The sequence below is a fragment of the Lipophrys pholis genome (genome assembly GCF_963383615.2).
Source record: "Lipophrys pholis genome assembly, chromosome: 13".
Taxonomy (NCBI): Eukaryota; Metazoa; Chordata; class Actinopteri; order Blenniiformes; family Blenniidae; genus Lipophrys; species Lipophrys pholis.
In genome coordinates this window covers 6,989,820-7,015,169 of record NC_137632.1, presented here as the reverse complement: position 1 = coordinate 7,015,169, position 25,350 = coordinate 6,989,820, and the positions used below count along the sequence as shown (strand labels likewise).

Genomic DNA, 25,350 nt, shown 5'->3' with positions numbered 1-25,350 from the left:
ACACAATAGGCTCCTATTTTATATTTTTTATCGGCTTTAGGAGAATCTGCCCACATTTCCTTCATCCAGATGTCCATTTAGCAACCCAGCTGATTCACGTAGTTTGGTTTTTAATATATTCGGGTCAATTTTTGTCCCCAAAATGCATTTTGAGAAAGTCTGACAATAATTAATGATGTTGGGTAAAATTTGTTAATTTTGTCAAATGCAGAACAAAAAAAAGTATTTGAAGGCAATCCAGTGGATATTTCTCAAATGCTGGCACTGGAGTATAAACAAGGAATAGCACTCCTGCCAAAAAGTGTCAAAGAAGACGACTGGTGGCAATTATAACAAAGGCAAGTATAACAGTTAAAAAAAAAATAAAAAATGAATGTGGTGAAGAGCGTAAAAACAATGAGACTGTGTTTCGCGCGTTTGTTGGCCTCCAAATTAATTTCCCCACTAGCTGTGTCGCAGCAAGTTTTTTTTTTTCTTTTTCATGCTTGTAACCTGGGGTTCAGTCTGGGCAAAAAAAAAAAATACAGGGTGTTCTCAAGAAAGCACACAGAAGCACCCCCTGCCATCCGAACACACAGGCACACACTCACAGTCGCAGAGTTAAGAGTGAGGAACTAAAAGAAAAAATCAAAAGGAGGAATGACAGCTGGTTTCTCCCCCCAAATGCCCCAAACCATGCCCTTTTCCCCATGTAGCTGAAGGTCATGCTGTAATATAACTGAAAGCGCTTTGATGCTCGCCAAAATATCATTAAGAACTTCTCCACTGTGATGATATTAAAACACTTCTAATTAAAAAATGTCAGCGTGTCTGAAGAGGGATGGAGAAAGAGGCATGCAGACGGAGAAAAAAAAAAGAAAGAAAGAAGAAACAAAACAAAACAAAAAAAAAAGCCTCAAAAGGCTCATTTTGAGAGACAGTCCGAGAGCTTTGAATCCCTTCTATTTTGGACATGTGGAGTTCTCTGCTCGCTGATGCAGTCTTTAATCTAAACTGAACAATGGACCAACAGCAAAATGTCTTACGCGGGCAGTTTTTTTTTTTTTGGAGGCGTGCGCGCGTGTGTGTGTGTGTGTGTGTGTGTGTGTGTGTGTGTGTGTGTGTGTGTGTGTGTGTGTGTGTGTGTGTGTGTGTGTGTGTGTGTGTGTGTGTGTGTGTGTGTGTGTGTGTGTTTGTAATTTACCTTAAAACTGAGCAGGCCCACAGCGGTTTCCACAAAGGTGACCAGGCGAATGGGTTCTGTCAGTGCCCGTCCTTTCAAGTTGTGCTGAAACCTGTCAACAAACTAAGCACACAGGGACCATCTCATGCACAACTCATTAATAAAACCCACTGTTTCTGGGAAGAGACAGCAAAGAAAGAAAAAACAACAACAAACAATCCGACTAAAGAGCTCTCACTACTTTGTAAATCTTTGTCACGCAATCACGTTGATCAGATGTCGGGGCTGCTGGTGGATGACTTGAATTATTTTTTGCAGTTGTTGTTTAAGTGATAAAAACTCTTGCATTCGATCACTTTGCACCAGCAGCGATCGTGTGTAAAGCTCATAAAGATCCAGACGAAGGTACCGTGTTCTGCTTTAACTGCATTTCAGCTCAACTTCCTGTTCTCGTGTACAAGGTGTTACACACTGCTGCCCCCACCCTGACTCAACTTATCAATTATGACTCAAACGAATGTAAAAAAAAAAAAAAAAAGCACACAACTTCAGAGACAGAAGACCAAGATGCTGAGTTACTGTGTGAGATTGAATGTAAAACTAAATATATATTCAGCACTAACAATTGCAAATGACTTGGCACATCCTTCAAAAGCCACTGTGGGGTGGGACAGGCGGAGAGGAGGAAAAATAGGAAACCCTAATGTGTAAAAACTCACTTTTGATATAAGTCTTGACACCTTTATTACCTGCACGGTTCCCATTTCAGCTCTTATTCAGAGACACATCTGTGAGGGTTCAAATAGCGCGGGGAGCAAGCGCGGGAGGGCGGCAACAAAAGCGAGAGAAATGAAATATTTTACATTATCTCCGGGGTTCCCCCTTCGTCTGAAGTCTTCTGCTCTACCTTCTTTCAGAGGCTCCGCACCACTACAGCGTGCGCTCCCACGAGAGAGTGTGCACACATGTAAATGCACACACGCGCACACACACACAGCGAGAGGAAGAAGGAAAAAACAAAATATCCCCCCCCCCCCAAGAAAGATGGGGGGGGGGAAACAAGATTTGGGATGTCTTTGAGTGTGTTTTACCGCTACATTATTCTGTTTTGCGTGCCTCCTCCATGGCAGGGAACTGGGAGACTGGAGCAACAATCAGAGTGTGATGTGACACTTTGCTGAGGCCTTTATTCTGCACGACTCCTGCTAATATGCGAGCTCACCTAAGTAGGGCTTTAAAACCAAGTTTAATTCTTTGAAGACCAAAGCATTCCAATTTTTTCCAACAGACCAGTTCACAGCTAGCCCTGGACTGCCAGTGGGGTAGCCCAAATTCCTAAATCTATCATCTGGAAACACACAAAAGCCCCCTCCGTCAGATATTTCCTTTCAAAGCGAGACAAAAAAAAAAAAAGAAGAAGAAGAAGAGAGGGAAAGGGTGCAGAAGCTCAGAGTAGAAATGTCTACCTCCATGTCCCCCCTTCCACTTCTCTTTCCTCCTTTTTTTTTGACAAAACCAAGAAAAGAAAAAAAGAAGATGGTTATAAATAACCTCAGGTACTATTTCTCTAAATGAAGAGCAAAATAACCCCCGTGCTCACACTCACCACTCTTGTTCTCAAAACTGAAAGAGTGGGGCCTCCATTGAAGGATTTCAAAAATAGGGGCAATTTTAATCATCTCTCCATTCAATCTCAGTTGGATAAATCATATCTGAGAGATTTGCATAAATACAAACCATCAAAGACTTTTCATCTTCAAAGAGGTTTTCAAGACCCAATAGGCTTTGTACTGTAATCATCTGAGGTCACAACCCTGTGGGAGCAAGGCTGCTATGGCAACATAAAAACTAACGCTGGGGGCTTAGCATAATATCCCCCCCCCTCCTTCGCAAACACAGGAAGGGGCGGAGGGGGGGTCCGAGAGGGAGTGTGAAAAGAGGGTGTAGATAAACCTATTTCTGTGACAGAGGAGACTAGATAGATATGGCCTGTTGTGGGGAAACCTAGCTGATATTACACGCAGAGATTACCACCGATACACGGCGCCACGCAAAACCCCGACAAGGCTGAGGTGAGCCCGGCGGGCTGTTTAGATTCCAGCAAAAGAAAACAAATGAGAGCTCCTGCAGCACCGCTGGCAAAAAAAAATAAAATAAATAAAAGCCTCCAAACCTCTCCGATTATATGTTTCTGTCCCTGTGCTGTATTCTCCTCTTCAGCTATTATACACTTTGAGGGTCTGATTTACACGGCGTAAGAGGCACTGTAGTGCTCGCTCATTGTTCCTCCGACGCATGCAGCAGCCATTAGTTGTCAATGGCTCTCAAAACCGGGACCCTTTAGGATGTTATTCACTACCAAATTGTAAAAAATAAAAGAAATGTATGAAGGAGAAATAACACCTCTTCTCGCCATTCAGAGCCACGCTACAAACAAGCCCTCTGACAATTTCACCACCCAATCATGAAAAGGGAAGGAGGGAGAGACGGAGCTGCAGAAAGGAGGCTATAGTGGGACAAGTTTCAATTAATTTTCTTCAAAAGGGGGCCAGATTAAATGTTTCCGGCCTGCTGAAGTGTTCATTTCACAGAGGGGAAGCGGAGAAAGGGACGAGGGGAGGGGACAGGAGGAGGAGTAGAGGAGGAGGAGCGGGACAGGGTGCGATTCTTTCGCTCCCAGTGCACGCCAAATAGTGTGGTGGGCAAAGAATGCACACGGCTCCGAATCTGTGTGAGAATTGTCCTCAAACAAAGGAGGGAGTTACGCCTGTTATAGCCCAATAAGGCCTGTCAGTCACACAAGGGCTGGAGGAGAGTAGAGAGACAGAGCAAAAGATTTCCACACAAAGAGAAACAAGCAAGCCCATCTTTTAGCGACAAATCAGTCTGGAGGTTCCTGTGTTAATATCAATAAAAAAAAAAGAAAAAAAGTGAGGAAAATAAACAAGTGAGGGATTTACTGCGCTGCTTTAAAAGACTGGGGGAAAATCAAACACATGCTTACAACACAGATGAATGAATACACACACACACACACACACACACACACACACACACACACACACACACACACACACACACACACACACACACACACACACACACACACACACACACACACACACACACACACACACACACACACACACACACACACACACACACACACACACACACACACACACACACACACACACAGGAAATCCTCCATCAAATATAAAAAGCTTAAAAAGTTAGGGTGAGGTGGAGACACATATAAGCTTAGGCGAGCATGCATGACTGGATCTTCCAACTTGACCTCGTCTCAGGAACCCTACTTGCACCTGCTGATGCAATACATACGGGACAAATAAATCCAACGGGAAAACAGTTTTACTGGGCACTGATAGGCATTTCTCCTGAAAACCAACTATACCGGTGGGAAAGCTGACATAAATAGACTACAAGTGCTTTTTACTACAACGCACTGGCATTACAAAATGAAAAACAGGAGGCAGTAACCTGCATTTTACAGCTTTCAATGTGATTCCTGTGATTTTCAGCATAATAGGAATAATAATAGTGGATGGGTAAAAAAGAAAATGCGGAACAAAAATGACTTCTTTTTTTTTTTTCAAGCGAGGACAAGTAGTAGCTGGGGAAGAAAAGAGCCAAGAAAAAGAATTAGTGAACACCTGTCAGCAATTATGCTTGGAAGAAAGAAAAGGGCAGCAGGAAATAGACGTGTTCTAATTAAAACCACTAGTTAAAAACTTCCTGCTTCTGCCCCAAGACCACATATGAGTGTGTGTGTGTGTGTGTGTGTGTGTGTGTGTGTGTGTGTGTGTGTGTGTGTGTGTGTGTGTGTGTGTGTGTGTGTGTGTGTGTGTGTGTGTGTGTGTGTGTGTGTGTGTGTGTGTGTGTGTGTGCGTGCGTGCGTGCGTGCGTGCGTGCGTGCGTGCGTGCGTGCGTGTGTGTGTGTGTGTGTGATCCTGACGTTTAAAGCCAGACTGGACACTTTTCACTACATCTTTCATTCTGTCTCCTCTCCGCCATTCGATGTTCTGCATGTGCCTCAGTTCAGAACCCAAAGTGATCGGAACATTTCTGTATGTTTTTGACAGAAAGTCAGGTAGATGGACCGGGTTGAAAAAAAAAAAAGAAAGAACGAAAAAAAAAAACCCCGCCATTTTAATCAAGGAAAAACTCAAAAGATATGGAGTCGCGGGTACTTTTAAACTCCATGAATTACCTTTAAAAACACAAGGTAGACCGACATCAGTCTGGTTTTCTGAGAAGTCAACCATACGGAGGTGATCAGAAAGGCTGACATTAACGATGTCGCTGTCTTCTGAACTTTTGGGACCTGACAGGACCTTTTTATGGAAAACCAGACAGCACTCCACAGCCTGACACCACCAGAATATCACCTCAGTTCCCTTATGGGTAATGCTTCCACAGCAACAGCAGAAAATGATTGGATACAGTTTTCCAAGTTCGGCTTGTGAACTTATATTTCATTTATTTATATATTAAACAGGAAGTGTTGATCCATGAACTGAGACAAAGTGTAAATGAGCCAGAGTTAGTTAACTGTCGCTACATAAAACAACTAAACTTTTGCACAAATGAAAATATGTGGTAACTTCCGCCAATTCCTACAAATCAACTTCCGCCAATTCCTACAAGAGACAACAATCTCATAAAAATAGGTGCTGCTATAATGTTTTGGCCCTTTGCTTTTGGTAGAGCATGACTTCCTCCCAGTCGGTGCGTCTGATTCATGCATTTGACTTGAATACATGAAATGAAAATAATAAACGTGTGCTTTAGATGCATATAAAAACTCATAGTCAGGATTCCTTTCTCAAGTAATGGCAGGAGAGTGGTGTGCAATACTCTACAGCCAGTCGTTTACAGAAATCCAGTCCAAAATGAAGATTGTATTTAGGGAAGTTCTATGCAAGGAACAGTGAGTTCTTTGCCAGTTTGTGGCATTTCCAACAAATATTATCCATATAAATGGGAGAAAAGGCTGTTTATGTAAACTTTAAAAAATACTATGGAATTGAAATGTTCCTTTTCCAAGTATTTTGATAAGTGCTCACTCATATCTGGCATTAGATTCAGATGTTTTATGACCATAAAATGTCAAAGAATTTGACATTGTGTATTTATTCAAAATGATGAGAACTGTTCAGTACCAGTGTACCTTAAATTCAGTAAAGAATACCCAAGGGGCTATTAAAAAGCACAAAGGGCAGACAGGGCAGCTGCGGAAGAAAACAAATAGGATTAAGAAGAATAACGATTTGGCTATGAGGCAGGTAGACGAATGTTTGCAGAAGAGTTTCAGTCTATACGACAGTTTTATGTCAATTTAAATCAAATACGCATGAAAGAGCGTATTTAAGGTGTATTAATAGTGGAGAAGTACGAGGAAGTTAGTTGGCAGCCACAACTTGACTCCATTCATTCAGCCTCTGGTGAGTTCACCAGTGGCAGAAGGCTCCATTGTGTTGTTACAGAAAGCTATCGGGCTTCTGAGGCTAATCCGAAGAAATGTCATCTGCTTCTTGAGCAGCGGCCAAGAACAACACTCCGTCTGTCCGTGACAGTCTTGACACCGGGATCGATTCCCCTTTTCCTTTCCTTTTTTTTTTTTTTTTTTTTAAACTGGGAATTGAAAAAGTTTGCTATGACTGCTTTGAAGTTTCCAGAGGTTTCTTCTTACTTCATGAGTTTATGCAAGAGCGCCACTGTGTTATTTCAAAAAGAAACCCAGAGGTCAAAGATAGTCGCACCAACTGTATTTTCTCCTTGAGCTTTTTGTTTGTTTGCTTTGATTTTGACATTGGACTCTGAATCCCACAAGAAGCTCGTCTTTATCAAATTTTTATCTATAAAACGAAGGCGATTCTTTACTCACCCACTGCACCTCTTCGACGTCTTCAACTTTTGGTAGCATGATGGCAGGAGGAAGAACTTTAGCCTGCAAAATGACCTGCAGGTCAGCTTCAGCCAAACCACTGGACACCGAGTTCACCCTCACGCATTTCTCTGTGCGGCCCAGGTCCAGTTCTTCCAGCATCCTGGGAATCGTCTCTCTGGCTTCTGTCTGCAAAAGAGAAATATGACGATCCCTCAGCATACAATAACTAATAATTCTTCTGGAAGTGACATGAAAACAAACTGTATGGTGAATGCAAAACAGATCCTGTCAGCTCAGGTTACTGATAAAGTCAGTATAAAGTTCAGGCCGAAGACAATGCAAGCGGTTGGAAACTGGATGATTCACACTGGATTTAATTAACAGGGACAAAGATAGTGCAAGAATGCAAATAACTTCAATTTCTCAAATAATGTTTGAAAAATTGGAAGAGCATCTAATGAATGTGCAATTTCCTTTGAGGCATTTCCCCCACACACATAATTGATATCAGCCATTATGTACGCACATAACAATAAACCTTACATTATGATCTCAAAACTACATGAGCTCAAACTGAGCAACGGACAAACAGAATTTCAATCTAGACTAAATAAAGAAACACTAACATGTTGGGGGGGAGAAATACAAGATGAAATGCCACTCATCTGCCCTCTGCCTCGCCTGTTGTGCAGGTATAGACAGTGGCACAAATCAGCAAAACAGAGGCTGCACACTCAACTTTGTTCTCGCAACGCCGGCGTTGTACGAGTTGAGCAGGAGGAGGATGGAAAAAAAAAAAATAATCAAAGAGTGGCCTACGCTTCCAACTTCTATCAGTAACACAGTAGCGCACGCCGGTATATTCAAACCAGATGCTGGGCTGCAGGAATGGAGCGAAATGAGGATGGAATGGGGAAAGAAGTCAGGGTAGGAGAGAGGAGAGAAGCTCTGTGGGAGAAATGTGGTCCGAGTTAAGCAGCATGAGGAAACGGTGGCTTATGAGTTGTCAGCTCAGATCAGAGGCCAGAGTCTTTGAGTGCTTGAGTGTATATGTAGTCGGCTTGAGATGCACACATTCTCTATTTTGCTGTTCAGGCTGAAATTTCTGCAAATCAGAAAGCGGTCCGGAGATAAACATTTTGAACGTGGTGCAAATTGTGCGGTGAAGCACAGATACTTTTATACCGATTCTAATATACTATATACGTGATTTAATCATTTAATCATTACACCTCAGCTCGATGGCAAATTGAATGTAGAACGCCTGAAGTCAGTTATCATTTCTTTTCTACTCCATGCATTGTAATGCAAGTGTGAGCACGAAAGAGAACATGGACAGATACAAGATGAAGAGCCCATATATCACCGTCTCTTGTAAAAACACAAGTAGTCCAGAGTCAACGTAGGTTCAGTTGTACGAGGGTTTAGGGGGAGCCTCAAGGGTCACAGGACTAAACAGCCCTCACTCTGATCTCCTGGAATGCAGAACTGTATTTGATATTGTGAAGACCCTTCCAGTATCAATAAAATACGGTATCAAAGTACATATCAAAGATTTGCTCAAATTTAATAGGGGTCATGAGCAGGCTGGACTGCTGTGTGTCATCTGTGTCTCCCTTTTGCCTCACTGAATGAGACAAGAGGGATTGTCACACCATCTGATGAGTGCACTGTGATCTTTGACTCTTACTCAAGTTTTGCTCTCGCTCTCCTTCTCACCGCCGCTCTCATAAGCCCAGGCAGACCTGTAACAGTATCGTGGTAACTTGAAACGGATGGAGCGATTTACGCAGCCATAACTCACTCTTCATAAACCTGCTACTTGGTGGATAAAATTCTGTCTGTCCCTCCGACGATCAGGGCAACTGGGGAAAATTGATCTGTGAGAACTTGATGGTTGTTTCATGTGGCTGGAGTCACATTGATCCCTGAGCAAACTAAATAAACAGACATCCAGAAATGATCAAAAAGCGTGGTATAGAACATTTACAGGTCACACAGACAGGAAAAGTCCAACCTTTCACTCCAGACTTGGCCTGATATACGGCCAACCTGCTGTACAGAATCATTTTAATGTAACCCTAGCTACCTCATTGCAAGGATTGTTTCCTGCACTTTTCTCCTTTTGCAACAGTATTTCTGAATCCATGCTGCCGAGAATGGTTAAGGAGATAGCCAGGTCACTATGCACGAGGCTTTCTTTTATCTCTCTTTCTGCCTAAAGTGAGCGAGAGATTATTCTGTTAGACACCTTGACCCCTATGGGCTCCGCTACTCCGAGCTTGAATAAAGCCCTTTGAAAAGGAGATATTTTACATTAATGGACAGCCATCCAACAAGTTGCTTCAAAGCTCCCTCCCCAATCACCTGGTGTCCCACGGAGAGCTTGCCCCGACGTCAGCTCCATCTTTTCTTTGATTCCCTCCATCATCCTCATCATTAGAGGCTGACACACAGGCAGGCAAGCTTGCAAGCAGTCAGCTGGGCAAGCAGGGCCGTCCAACGCACAGATGCACACGAGAAGCTTTTCAAGTGCAGAGACGCTGACCTTCCAGGAGAGCGAGGGCAGCTTCTTAGCACACAGCCTGAGCCTTGACGCTCAGGATCCTACAGAGTGGTGTGTGTATGCGACACAGCATGGCAGCTGCCTTGTAGACACCACATCAGACTGGAGCGTCCAAACTGATGTGTATACAGTCCACAGCAGGGCCAACTTCCTCTCCAGCATCAGATCACGCATGTCCAGAGCCTCTGTCATGCTGCTTGGAACAAGCAACGTCAAACATCGCCTCTGGACACACTATCGTGTAAAAATACCCGGTCCCTTCCTTCAAAATATAGTATGCACTGATAAATAAGAGGAGAATGAGAAGGGCTTTAGAGAGCATATACAAATATATATAAAAATATATTATACACACACACACACACACACACACACACACACACACACACACACACACACACACACACACACACACACACACACACACACACACACACACACACACACACACACACTATCATGAGTATACAAAACAGCAACAAAAGGTCATAAACTGTATCATTTACAAAATTAATAGCTGCCACCAGTTGTGTCTGCTTTTCAAAATAATATTGTTTGTACATTGTACTGCTTGTCACTGACATGGTGCATTCAAACAGCAGAGAGCTGTACCTTTATTCTCAGAGAATGTGTGTGTATATATAGGGCTCTATGTAAAAAGAGCAGGAGATATGAGTCACAATGAATGTGGTTGTTATTTTCCCCTTTTTTTTTTTTTTTTACCTTTTAAGAGCTGGCGTTTTGCACCCCACTGTGCAACTCGCAATGCCATTTAAAATGAGCAGTACACTCGTGCAGGTGAAGGCTGCCTGCCTGAAGTGTGAGTGCACACGCATTTGTTCGTCTGTCTTTGCCAGTGAGCGTGTGTGTGTGTGTCTGTGTGTGTCTGTGTGTGTGTGTGTTACTCGGCTTCAAGTCACTGTGGATGAGTTTTGACAAGTGACACGCTGCACTCCACAAAGCTGGAGTGAGATGACTGACTAATTCAGGCTACGCTGATAACTGAGACGTAGCAGAAGGAGATTCGGGCCTTCACTCTGTCAGATGGAGGCACACTGTGTTATCTGTTATCCTGTCAGGGCAGACAACAAGACGTTACTTGGAGCCTGGAAGAAGGAGAAATTTGTAAATCATGAAACCTGCTTGTCATAGTTGGTCAGAACTGACAGCCTGAGGTGGAAAACAGCTAGTTATTACACACTTTTTGTTCACTTTAATTAGCCATGAAAGGATCTCATTACGGCTCTTTGGTTACAGTTCATTAAAAGCTGCATTTGTTTTGTGGAAATGAGGAGCTACATATCAAGAGTTGGCTGAAGCTTTTACATTATGTAAATTACCTATATTCTATTCTTTGTATAACTACAATTGACATTTTGTTTATCAAAGATGTTTTTCCTGATGATTTTACATCTCATTTGCAGCTTCGTACTCATCTGTCCACTTGAAACACTGCAGAAAGTCGAAACTTTCACAATGACGATGACACGAAACCTGCTTCTCTTGACATTTCTGGAGTGAACTCCAGTTAATTAACGCAAAACCTTCATCCTTTCTGTCACGGCATGAAGGCTTTCATTCATCCATCTTTCAAACCAGCTTCATCCAACAGAGCTTGGTGAGGAAACGCAAGCAATGGACAAGTCGCAAGTCACCATGAAGCCTGAATAAACATACCAAAATAGAACATGCAAACTCCACACAAAAGCGCATTGAACCCAGATTCATATCCGGGCGTCTCACTGTGAGGCCAACAACAACGCCACTGTGCACCCCTGTAGCAACCCATAATGTAAATACTGCCAGTAACATAATCATTTTAGCCATTTTGAATATAATAAGACCAATAACATAATAACTTGCCAGTCATGTAATTAAAAAAAGCCCATTTTCTTTACAATCATTACTGAGAGACGGTGCTGTATCCTCAAGAAGGAGTATGTTTACTATGCCAACACCATGCATAGATTTAAAAAAAAAAAAAAAAAACAGGAAAAAAGCTTATATTTAAATTTCCTTGAAATGCAGTGACATTTATGTAATATCAAAATACAATCTGCAGTTATTACATTTTGAAAAGATTTTTTTTAACGTGCTCCTCCTTAATGTAACAACTTATTAGATTATTGGCTAAATGTTATTATGACAATGGCTTCAATATACTATTACACTATTGGCAAGTTATTATGTTATTGTCTTTATTAATTTAAAAATGTCCAAAATCATTACATTATTGGCAGGTACCAAGTTATTGGCCATTATTACATTATTGGCTGTTACAAGCCCTTCCAGCAATATGTAAAACATTATATTTTACATCATACTTAAGTAATAAAATCTTCACCTCCCCCCTCATATACAAAGTGAGGATGGAGATCTTGGAGGAGTCCAACGATCTAGAACTTGAATAACATTAAGTGCAGCAACAGAACCACTACTCAGAACTAACCTTTTCACAGCCGCTTTTAGCATTTGATTTGTTCCCACTTGCTATTTAATGCACACTTGTGTTCTCTTGACTCTTGACGTTTTGTGTGTGACGTACCTCTGAGTACCTGAGTTTCTTCATTTAATGCACCACAATTGGAGACCTAATTCTAACTCCTGCAAATCATAAAGATTTTGTCATAATTCTATTATAAAACTGGCAGTATTATGTTGTAAAATGTACACCAGATGAAACTACAGCAAAATACTAACGAGGCCTAAAACAAAGCAAAACAAAGAATAAAAGAACATTGGATTACTCAAGGTTAAAAAAACAAACACATTTTCACTACAATAATTCAGAATTATTCATAACATTTCTAGTAAAAATATGTTTTTGCTTTTAATACATCTCATCTGCTTTGTGACTTTGATACATCATGAATTTACACATTTTCCTTATAAATATAGAATTTTAGAAAGGTTATTCAATAGCTGGTGGAATTGTGGATTTCTTTTTTAACCTGAATGTGCCCTTCAAATTAAAAAAAACAAAAAAACAAAAGTTGACTGAATTTCTTACAAAACAAAATATAGAGGTCTGCACAGTTTTGCTTATCGTGAGCGCACATCTGCTTCATTCTTCCCCTGCTCCCATTCTTTGATGTTTTCCTCTCCCTGTAACCCTCTCCATCATCACTCCTCCTACTGGGGTTACTCTCCAAGTGTTGGGTGGGTTGCTCAGCCCACGTAGCACCGAGTGGTGCAGGCTGCTGCTGCTGCCAGAGAAAACACGAGGGTGTAACAGGATAATGAGGGAGAGGAGGGAGAGAGGACCTCTCTGTTCTCTGCCTCAGCATTTTTCTGAGGCCTTGCGTGGCCTCAATCATCCTCCTCAAGCTGTGCTATCTGCAGTCACGACACATACGCCAGGGCGGTTCTCCAGACGATCAATAGGTGGGAAAAACCTCAAAAATTATACTTGAAAACAAATATTTAATTTGACATTCACATATTGCTCACGACTTCTTCAAGTCTCTTCACATTCCAAAGGAATGGATGCACTGTCATCACTCTCCTTTGCACCCTGACCTCTTCTTCTCCTATGGCACCCTCCCACAGGACTCCAATCAATACAGTACCTGACACATGACACTGAAAACACACATACACTGTGACAGACAGTACGGTTTGGAGTTAGGTCTTTCTGATGTGGCCTGGACGGGGTCTATTTTCTGGCTGAGCGGCTCACCTCCCACTTGTGAGTCTTGGCAGCCTGACTGAGCTTCTCGCAAGTCTCTTGGGTCCCCTGAGGTGTTGAGCACACAAGCAGACACCCAAGCACATGTAGATACAGTGATGTAAATACACGCACATGCACACTAAACGTTCAACATTCATAATTCAGCCGGCTATTTCCCAGGTGCACTTGCTGTCAAGAGTTTATTCATTTGAATCCACTTAAAACAAGAGCAGATCTTTCTGTGTCCTCTGGACGAACACAGTGAGCATTGAACTGAGGTCATGTATCAGTTGACAGTTGGCTGCATAATTTATGTTAAGTTGAAAATCTCTGGTGTCTGACATAGTTCATGCATAGACCAGAGCTCATATATATAATGACTGACAAAGACAGACAAAGGTAATAGACTGTAATAATGTCATCCACTCCACAATGTGTCATTTCCCCCCTCAGCTCCCACTGAAAGGTCTGTGTTCACACCAGTGGTTCACAGTGTTACTGGTGAGGTGGAAGGAATTAAGGAAATGGACCCTATTTTTAACTGGGCACATTCAAATAGCATACATGTCTCAGCCGTAATATTGTGACCACCCGATTCATACATCTAATTATTGCTGTCAAAACAGTCCAGACCTGTTGAGGCATAGACTCCACTAGATAAGACCTGTGCTGTCTGGTACCAAACCATGTGTGCCATTGAGTCTTGGCTATCCAGGATCCTGGTCCCTGGTTTTCTATTGACTACTGAAAACTGGTAACACCATTCATGAGCTGCACTTTAGAGACGTTCTAATGCAGCTTCCAAGCTGTGTGGATCCCTGAGCAAGGCCTTTGAACCCCACCAGTTTTCTGAGCATCCCACTCCGGCAGCCCACCGCTCCTAGTATGTGTCGTTAAGGTTGACTATAAATGAGATGAGGTAAATGCAGAGAAGCATTTTCACCAAGAAGGATCAATCAAAGATACTCCCCAGCCAGGAGCATGATCCTTGACAAACATATGATCGGTGGTATTTGCTTCACCGGTTAGTAGTGATCATGTTATGGCTGATCAGTGTATTATATCCCAGCACCAGTGTTATATTGTAAGTGAACCAAGAACCACATTGTCAAAGCAAACCAGAGTTCACTTGTTTGGTCCATATCAGATTCCAGATGAGCTTTCCCCGCTTCCACAATCAAAGTGGACTACCTGCGGAAGGGAACTGTGGTGTGCTTGAACACTGGTTTGACCAGTCTTAACTCAGTTTGCATGATCCTTCAAATTCATCCATCCACACACTCGCACATGAGTGGCAACTGCTGCCATGCAAGGGATGTGCACACGTTTGGGAGCACCTGGGATTTTGTGGTCACTTCAAAGATATTTTGACTTATAGTCAGGGAAAGGAGGAAAGCTTATGCCCCAATATTGTAATGTACCATACCATATCATACCATCTTTCTTTATCAAGCGCTTTCACACAACCATGGTTGAAAGAAAGTGCTGTGATATTGTGTTTCTGCACCTATTTCTGTACACAATGGAGCAGCTACATTTAGAAAGTTAAATGGAATTACATTTCACAATAGGCAAAATAATCAAACCTTTAATAAACACATAGGGAAAAATATCCTGAAGTACTGTACACAAATTGCATTATTAGAATTGAAAAACAGCAACAACAACACATAAAATCCAAACTTTGTCGTTTGTAATCACATTCATGCACCCACAGGACTCTTCAAAGCAGGAATGACTGTTTACTGGCTTCCTCACGGGCCCAGTGAAATCTGCAGAGGGGAGGGGATAATGAATTTGAACAGACGTTACACTAAGTGGTACAACTTTACTTTGAGATAAACAAACTGATTCACTTCCTTTTGAGTTCGAGCTCGAGGTGCTGCCTCTGTAAGAGCCACAAGGAACCACCGGACAGCGGTCCTCTGGTTGTATTTGACAGACATACAGCGGGGCTACCAACTGTAACAATCCGTGTGTGTGTGTGTGTGTGTGTGTGTGTGTGTGTGTGTGTGTGTGTGTGTGTGTGTGTGTGTGTGTGTGTGTCTGTGTGTGTGTGTGTGCTCTTAGCTTCTCTCGTGTGTGTTTGTGTGCAAATGTCAGTTTGTGTCTACACACGCCTGTGTGCATGTTTGTATTCTGCATGTCCTGTGTGGATTTGCAGGCGCGTGCTGGTGTGCAAGAGGTGCTCCCCGTTGTGTCGGCCGCGCCACTATGCCATCTGGAGAGGAAATCGAGTGTGAAGTACAGTATAGTTTGGGACCAAGCTCCGTGGCAGCGGCTCAGCAGTTAGTTCATTAGTTCCAAACTTCCAGGGATTAGGAGAGAATCTCTGCGGCAGGGAGGCAGGGGGGAGTCATGGAGGGTGGAGGGACCCATGTGGGGAAAAGAGAAGGAGAGAGAAGCACCGGGAGGAATACTGGACCAAAGGGCACCAAGAGACAGAGACAGAAGATGGGGGAGAGAGAGAGAGATAAACAATCTTAACCCTGAGGACCCCGGAGAGGGGAGCTGGGAGTGGGAGAGGGGGACAGTGAAAGAACAAGACGGTGAGGAGGAGAGAGGACAGGTGTAGCCGTCAGTTCCGCTCCGGGGTTTCAACTTGCCCTCCCTCTTCCTCCACCCCACTGATCATACAGATATGATGATATGTGTAAGAGTGTTAGAGCAGTCAGCCTTGTCTTCCCTCCCCTCTCTCCTCCCCGTCCTCCTCTCCCCTCTGGGTCCATGGCGACAGTTAGAAAGCTCTGGGTGGCTCCGACCCTTAACTCCCTTTTTTATCTCCTCACTGCCTAAGCAGCTACTGCCAAGATGGAGTGCGGACATTTCTGGAGTCAAAGTGGCAGGCAATTAAAGCGCACACTCCCGGATTTCAATTTTCACGTGGAGAAGGCGAAGTGACCTTCATCGCGTTCCTTTTTGTCATGAACATCCTTCAGTGTTTTTAGGTGAAGGTGAGACGATAATGAAAAGAATACATTAACAAACATGCAATAGGTGGGCAGTTGCCCCGCTCGGGGCCTAGCCGTGCATGCCCCGTCACTAACCTCACTTCTCACCCTGCCCCTGCTTTCACAAAAGCGGTGGTTCGGGGTGGCATTTAGCAAGCTCATTCTTTGCTTTACTCCCATTAAACATGCATTACAGAACTCTGAGACATTGTTGAGGCCTGGCATGTCTTGGCAAACCCACAGTGCCGACTGTGTGGTTGTCATGGTGAATATAATCGCAGCTCGGGTGTACACTGTTGAAATTGTCAGCACTCTCACAATGTAATAGCCCACGTCTCTTATTCATTTATAGATCGCTTAGTCCCAGGGCAGCTCTTAAACTGGCTTAATAAAAAGTCAAGTTAGGGGTAATATTTTTCATAAGACGCTGGGGTATGTTTACAAAGCTTCAGGCAAATTACAGTCAGGGGGACAAAATTGTAGTCTGTATTTTTCTTTTAACCCGGACATTAACAAATACGTTAAAATGCAAGTGCATATGGCAACATCCATATCTAACGGGCATTGACAGCAACAAGCCAGCAACTTTACATTCCACTTGTTTGGCTGATCCTTTGAACGAAGAGGCCTATACAGCACAATAAATGCACTAAAAGTCAAAAGCATCAAAACCCACGTAGCTCTAAAATTGATTCCCTATTTAAAGTGAGAAAAAGACAACATATATGCTGCGAGCATTTTCTCCTGAGAAGGAAAACTACCTATAAGGAGCAGAATGGGGAGAGAATAAAGAATTAGGCCCTACGGAGCTCCTGTGAAGTGATCCAATATTCTTTGCTGGGGCTTACATTTTCTGAGCTGTTACTAAAGAGGGAATGCAGTTGGCTCAACACCCTTTCATCACTTTGACCAAGCAATACAGTCTCTCCCTCTGTGTTCAATAACACTTGTGTGTTCACATCTTATACAATGTCAACACGGGTGGTTGTAGTGAAAGCTGTACATTATCAGCATTGGAGCAGCAGCTTCAAACCTCCATCAGTGTACCAGGCTGCAACCATGCACAGGGCTCTGTAGATATACACAATAACGAACCATGGCACCTACGTAAGTACATCCAAAGGAGCCTGCTATCCGTCTCCAAATAGAAAATAAATGTACATTATGACACATCATCCTGAGGCAGCGGTCTCAGTATTAAACAAAGCACATATTCTTACAAAATAACAAGAGATGATTAAAAAAAAAACTCCACACGTATGTATGATTTATAAAGAAAAACACAATACTTCACTCACTTAAAACTCTGTAGTATATAAAATGAATGAATTCATTACTCCAATAAAAACTGTGACATGCGGAATAAATGGGGAAAAACAACTTCGAAAAGGAAATTAAACTGGTGAAAAATTAAACCAATCAACAAGAATAAATTGATTTCAAAACAAAACATTATGAATTAAACAAACATTTTCAGAAAACCACAAATACAGATACACACTAGTAGCGCTGTTTATCCATCAGGAAAAAAAAAATACTGTCTTAAGAGAAGGTACAAATACACATCAACCCCCATGGATTTCCAATTGCCAGAGTGGAGAAAGACACCGAGAGTGTGGGAAGTGAAGAAAGGGTACCAGTGGGGAAGGTGCATTTTGTTATTGAGTAAATAACTAATTTCTATATTACACAGCACGACCTAGCCAACACATAATAGGGTACAAGATTTCAGCACTCAGTGTTGGAAGCTAACATGTCAAAAAAAGTGGCTGAAATGTGCTTCAGGCTTTCTTTTATACAACACAGCACCGATCTAACTGAAGCCGAAATGTTGAAAGCAATACAACCCATACAGGTACAATTCTATATCCCAGAATTTATTGTTGGTATTTTTACTGTGCATTTCTGAGTGTTTCACTAGAGGAAGACAAAGTGGTAAGCCTGCTGAGGGGTATTATTCTGCATGTTACGGGAATGGAACTACCCTGCAGGTAATATAATTTTTCTGTCCAATTTTAACAGCATATACTTTCAGGTGGTGGGCGCTGGATAATTGCAAAGACAGGAAAGACATTTTAAAAGGTGAAAAAAAAAAAAAAGAAAAAGAAGCATTTTTGTTCTATTCAAAATTCAGTATCGTTTCCTGCAAATTTACTAACCTCTAATGAGAATAATATCTAATGATTTACGCGATATGACTAGAGGTCGATTGAAAAAAAAAAAATAGGTTGACTGAAGCCAAAAACTTTTGGTTAAATACATGTAATCCAAAAACAGTATGGACCTGTAACGTGCTGACAAACACAAAAACACCGGTGGCTGAATTCTTCTCAAGTCTGAATGGCGTCCCCAGTGCTGCATTCCTCTCCACATTTCTCCTTTAACACATAATAAAGACAGAAGCCCTGACATCCATCAACACCAGTGCAGGGTCACAGTTTCAGCCTGTCAGTCACACAGGCCATCATCTTATTGTCTTTGTCTTCTACAGGAACAGCCTCCAGCCATATCAATCATCTTTATTATCATGACTTAAAAACCTTTGTTGGTTAACTTTTTGCCTGGGCCCCTTCTTTATTCCGCTCCCCAATCACAATTTCATGGGCAGTTCAGGAGGACCAATGGGGAGGATGTGTGGGCAGGAGGAGAATGCTTTTAACCTGCTGCATCTGGTGCTTTCCCACTGCTCACCCAGTGGGACATGGTCACCTTGTTTTAAATGACTCTGATGCGGGGGGCGCGCTGTCTTTATACCATCATAATGGGGTGAAATGTGCTTGTTTTAAACATCTCACTTAGGTAGTTTTCCTTTCAGTGATTAAGACCCAACACCTGTCCAAAGGAGGGAGATGGGATTAAAAGCCTTTCGGGGTCACACTGATATACATTTGGTCAAATCTTCCCACCTAATTTGTTCACAAAATGCGATATTTAATGTCTGCATGTGCCTATATATGGCTTTGCGTACCTTTTTGCTGAGGGCGACGCCATCCTCACAGTCCAACACGGCACAGTCAACATCCAGCGAGGCCAGTTTCCTCAGTTTTCGCTCATCATTGCCGGGGCAGTAGAGAACCGCCCTGCGGGGTATGTAGCGCAGCGAAGAGCCTGCAGAGTGGTGGTGATGACGCCATGCTTCTTTATAAAAGCCTGCGGGCAGGAGCCAACTGCTATCCCTGTCAACAGCAACGTATACATGCATAAGCACACGGTGCAAAGAGGACATAAACACGCATTTGTGTACCGCGCAAACATACACAACCTTCACACACATAACATATGCACACATGACTGCATATATTACTTATGAGCACCCACAGTATCAATAAAGGGCTAAGGGCGATGAATATCTAAAGGTTGTTGCTGCATTCATAATATCCCATATGAAGATCCAGGCAGAGGCCACCTCCTCCAGACTGGAGTGAAAGTCTGGAAACATTTCATTTTGGGAGCTCCGTTTGCCCTTCAGCTGCTCATTGAAGTGAATGTGAGATGCTGACCTGTGCTTTGGCACTCTTTGTTGAGAGCAAACTCACCCAAACACTGAGCCACACATATGCTAATGTTGCCACACGGCCTTAATTCCGAGGCAGGGCAGAAAGTGAATGAGCCCGGGTAAAAGTAGCTGTTAGGAGCAAAGTCATGGAAAGTTACACCGACACATACGTTGTTGTTGTTTTTTTGTTTTTTTTTGTCTTGATAAAAACTACACCTTTTTTTCTGCCACCTTTAAATTTGTTGCTTTGTCTTCAGGACTTTTCAAAACTCCTTCCAAATAAACAAGATTTGGCATGTAAAAGGACCAACAATCATGTTTATCTTCACTACGTCATCAATCTGTCATTCGAATCAAACATACATAGAGCATGAACTGGTTTGGATAAGCTGTGAGACACGCTCATAAATAGTGTTAACTCCACTTGCATGAGGGATGGATCCAAGGAATTTGTTTTGGGGGAAGGACGGTGGCAAGAGTTAAGGAGGTAAAGTTATGAAAATGAAGGTTACCACAGATTTCTCTCTTTGTATATAGACTGTTTAATGGAAATAACTGTTCAGTAAGTTACGCACACACAGACGAAAATATATCTGCTGATACATCTGTTGACAAAAAGTTGCCCGTCCACAAGGAACCACAGAAAAAGTTGAAACACTGCAGTATATACACCAGACCTTTAGTGGGGGTGTAATGCAGCCACAGGAAGACAGAAATACACCGAAAACCAAGAAAAAGACACAAAGCATAGACGCGTAACCCAAAACACACGACGGCAAAAATGGACTCGAAAAACAAGCATCTATTGTGCGAACCGATGTCAAAGTAGAACGCCTGCTTTCAGTCACACTGGATTATAAAACCAACAATTTGGGTATGTGAGCATTTTGTTGTAAAAGTCAAAGCAAACTCAGTAGTTTCTGACAGCGGCTTGAACACAACCCTGTAATCTGCCACTGCACGCAGGCTAAGAGAGATACGGGGTGATGATGTCTGGATTTCAACGTTTTCTTCGTAGAGACAGGCAAGACTTTTCAGAGTTACCCACTCTGGAGGCAGGTTTCAAATATTTGCGTTTTTGAATGTCACCAGTGCAGGATGGAGCGCCTATCAGATTTTTATATTTCTTTTAACCTATAAGATATGCTAAAATCCATCTGGAACGGGCCTTCGTGTATTCATTTCCTCATCTTGCTTTTTGCTGGCCAAGTTATTTCTTTCTCTTTATAAAGAGGGTGTATATGATTTTCTACTCTCTACACCACTCTGCCAGCATTAATATTAGGTTGTTCTCTTCAGAGCTACTTCTTTGGTGTGGTTTATGAACTATGTGACAAAATCCAGAGTAGTTTCAGGGTTGTAAAAACAACATCTTATCGTTGTGAATTTGCCACCTTAATTCTTTTTACAGTTGGAAAACAATCAGAAATATAACACTACAGATCATTTCAAAGTGGACCCAATATGGTCATTGTGAGTTCTGCATGTTCACTCAAATGCAAGCATGCACGCACGCACAAGCATTAACGTTGTCTTGTGTGTGCTGCTTCCCATACAACCACACAACTGTTGGATTATTTCATTAATCCTACTTCTGAAACGATTGGTCCTCATAAAAAGCTTTTTGTTTAAGATCAGATTTAACTAATTACAGTGGCAAAAAGCTCCTCCTACCACTAAAGCTCCTTGGGAATCAATAGTCCTTTGAGGAAACTTGTTGGTAGATAGTGTCCTTATTTGCTTGAGGAAAGCTCGAAAGGGGATATCCCTTTTGTTAACAGAGAGGGATGGGTTTTTTCTCTTTTCTTGTCTTTTGCTCTATAAAAGGAGCTAAAGTGACTTCAATAGCCTCTTAATCTCGTCAACTACGCTTCTACAAGCCCTCCAGTCCCAGGAAGGTCTAATCTACACTGAGATGTTACACTCGTTGCAGGAAGTTAAAGCAGATTCAGAATGCCAATAGGGAAGAACATTTCACAAGCTTTGGAAGAAAAGACAGTGAATTCTGCAGTGGTTTTAACAAATAAAGTGATGCAAACTGGTGTGAATAGGGAAATTATTATTCGTTTTTTAAATATCGTATTTAACTTAGGAGGTCTAGCCCAAAAAGTAGAGCAATTTAACACTCTTCCAACGGGTGGCAGCAGGTAGTGAATGACCTTATTAGTGATACAAACTGAGAAAAGTTGCGGAGTGAGCAATGGATAAGTATCTGAGAAGAAGTACATCTGAGAAGGGCCCTGGACAAGCCTCTGATGAAGACCCCGGAATAAATGGTGGTCAGAAGAAAAAAAACATTGTGAGCACAAGGTTACATTTCCTTTGGCTCTACATTTACTGATGCTTGGTGAGCAGACAAAGTTCAAACTGAGCACGAGGGCTGCCACGATTAGTGGACTAGTCACGATTATGTCGACTATTAAAATCGATGACAACAAATTTAATAATCGACAATTCGGGTTTTTTTTATCTTTGTTTTTCTCTCAAATCTGCTGCGGCACCTTGCACTGCCGTCTGCCTTCCTGTCCTGGACACACATGCGCAGTAGTGGTAATCGGGGTCAGCCGAAGCTATACCAGACGGGGCTCTGTTGTCATGGCTACCCAGCGGCAACGCAGCTCAAAACAAAAGAGAAAAGTGTGCAATGCAATATCTGCACGACAGAACTTGCCTTCCACGGCAGCACAACTGCGATGCACGAGCACCTGAAAAGGAAAAGGAAGCGCGTTGTGGCTCGTGACAACGGTGAAGAGGGACCATCGTCTCGGTAAGCTAACTGGCGAGTTAGTTAGCTCTCTGTTTACTGTAATATTAGCAGCTAACTACTTACTCATATAGCTGTAAACATTAACAGTTGTGAGCACTGAGCACTAAATGCACTTGTGTTCTATTTGAGTCAGTGAGACCAAAACTTTAATAATTCCTTGGTTCCAGGCGCCGCCCTCATTGTTGCTGTTTGATGTCAAAGGCAAATTAAGGAAAGAAAAAAACCTAAAAAATAAACCTGAAGTATTTATTTTTGTGTGGTTTAGGCAAGTGCCCTTTCCTTATTTTACTCAGCTGTTTGCACTTTATGCTACACAGTTAAACAAGTGTTTGTTGCTACAAGCATATTTCTTTAGAGGTTTAATGAAAGATCGTCTTAATTGTCTTTATTTTTAGTTTGCATATACCTTAAACACTTCAAGCTGAAATGCTGGTGCGAAATGCTGTATGTTTTACATTCAATTTACGTATGATCTGATTAGTCGACTCATCGGGAAAAAAAAATATCGGTGATTAGTCGACTATCAAAATAATCGTTTGTGGCAGCCCTACTGAGCACCCTTCATTGAAAAATAATAAGTTCAATGTTTCGTAAAAAATAAAATAAGAAACTCATCAGGTTTAAGAAAAACAGCAATGATACATGAAAAAGCTCTTAAGGATAGCTACTAATTGGTTGAAGCGATCGATCAATCAAAAGAGCCACACACGGTGGGAGGGATGTTAACTCTACCTGCCTGCAAAGCCATGGTACATATGCTGCTCGGACTCGACGTGGTAAGTGAAGTAGTTAGAGGCTCTTGTCGATAAAAGAAAGGCCCACTGAAAGTCAAGCTTGGGAAAATCTGCCTTGCAACTTGATGAGTCGATGAAAACAGTCTCAACTTTTGGGGAATGTGCTTTTAGTGGACAGATATGCCGTCGGAGACATCACTGTATTTTTCAAGGCGTGCGCCAAAGTTTCTCGAAGGTTCAGGACGTTATTGCTACGCACTGGTTTTTTTTTTACGTCTTTGTGTGAGGAAATGGCAGTGGAGCTTAATGTCACACTGCTCTATATAGAGGTCTGCTGGGCGTCGCACGGCAACATGGTTGTGTAGGAGCTGCAGGTGGAACTCAAAGTGTTTCACAAATGAGAAGTACAATGACGCGAAGTTGCCGGTGAGCAAAGAGCACTGTGCAAGGCTGATACATTTCAACACCTGAATGGACAGCGCTTGTGAATGTAAAGCCGAAATAAAAATCTGCTCCGGAGCACAGGCAAAACGAAAAGCTCTTGCAGCAACATGTAGAAATGGCTAACTGGGAAATGTTCCCACTCAGTGTGAGACAATAGGTTAACAATTGAAGACTCTTGAACAGAAGTTGTCGTTTTATTTCCCCTGAGCCTATACTGACTGCCGTCACTGGGTTATGGAAACACAACTGTTATCAGCAGTTTTGAAATGACTTTGCAAGAACAAGAGGAAAAAAATAACACTACTGCTCTGACTTTAAGCTTAAAGTTTACAGATCTATCTTTGGACAGTTTTTGGTTGACTGCTAACCCTTAATTGCAAACAGAGATACTGTATTTCAATATTGGTCAAATTTTAAACAACATTTATACAGTATATGTGAGCTGAGCTCTTCAAGCATGACTTCTATTAGAAAAAAAAACATTTAAGATAGAGGAGTTGAGAATTAACTTTGTGTGTGTTTTTCTTAAATCCCTGCAAGGATATCAAATTTGTGACCATGTAAACAGGCTCAAGTATCATACAGAAATCATTGAAACCAGAGACTATAGCATCATTAAAGTAACTGTATCAGGCAACAGAGTATTGTCAAAGAACTTTTCAGGCAAAAAAAAATAAAAAAGTGCCTTGATGCAAAAAAGCCTGAAAAACGTGGACATAATCTATGAATTCCAAAATGATAAATTGTTTTAGGAGCCAGAAACCTTAAAGAAAAAAAAAATATTTAAGCGGACGTCAAAGAAAATCTATGTATGATAATAACACTGAAAATAGTGGTTGAGAGGATAAAAGTAGGAATGTCAAGTGTTGAGGTACGGCTGTCACCTGAATGAAATCAGTCTATTCTGCACTTACCGCTTTGGGGGGGAAATGATAAAAAGCCATACTAAGTGCCCACTTAAAAGTCAAATATATTATAATGATTTAAGTACAAAAAGATGATTGTAATTTAAAGGGGCTACCATTATGAAGTGGAAAAAAAAAATACAAAGGAAAGGAAAGAAAGGAGCCTTGATGTTGGTAAGAAACAGAAGCAAAGGTCAGTAACCAAGACCAAAATCAGCATTTCTCCTTTACTGTCCTCCTTCTTTCCACCTCCTAATAGTCCCTGCAAGGTCTTGCTTTACACTAAACTATTAACCAAGGAACAAAACAGATACTCAGTTTCCATTCATGCCACGATGAGGGAAAAACGCAAGCCAGTGTAAGAAGGAATGGAGTGAAAAAAGAAATCTTCTGCTTTCCTAGAAAAATGAACAAAGATGATCAAACAACAAGAAGACCACATCCCGGGAACAGTATATCACAAGGGTATGACATAACGACTGTTTGGATTTAAGGCTCCATATAGTGTTTCTTCTTTGAAGATGCTCAGTCCAATATGGGTTGAAAGGCAACTGCAAGACTGAACTGTGGCTCCCACAACTATAATCAGAAAATCATCTATTAATATCAAATTTAAAAAGTAAAAAAACAACAACAAAAAAAATTGTTCTAAAAATAATCTGGACGTTAAAGACTTAAGGTGAACATCATGCCATTATTCTGTGAGACAGAAAAGGTCATTCAAAAAGACTTTTCTCAATGAGG

General features: G+C 41.9%; 1 protein-coding gene across 6 annotated transcripts in view; it reads right to left on the bottom strand.

Annotated features, from left to right (window-relative positions):
• The window catches only part of clybl (citrate lyase beta like), a 68,821-nt gene that overhangs the window by 8,838 nt on the left and 34,633 nt on the right, over positions 1-25,350 (bottom strand). For all 6 annotated transcript variants that reach the window (XR_013935935.1, XR_013935936.1, XR_013935937.1 and 3 more), the window contains exons 2-4: positions 19,229-19,436; positions 7,071-7,259; positions 1,184-1,285 (exon numbers count right to left, since the gene is read on the bottom strand). Coding sequence is in view for 1 of the 6 variants with exons in the window: in XM_080479112.1 (XP_080335238.1) it covers positions 1,184-1,285; positions 7,071-7,259; positions 19,229-19,436 (499 nt within the window). In the remaining 5 variants the exon portion in view is untranslated. The remainder of the gene's footprint in view (positions 1-1,183; positions 1,286-7,070; positions 7,260-19,228; positions 19,437-25,350) is intronic.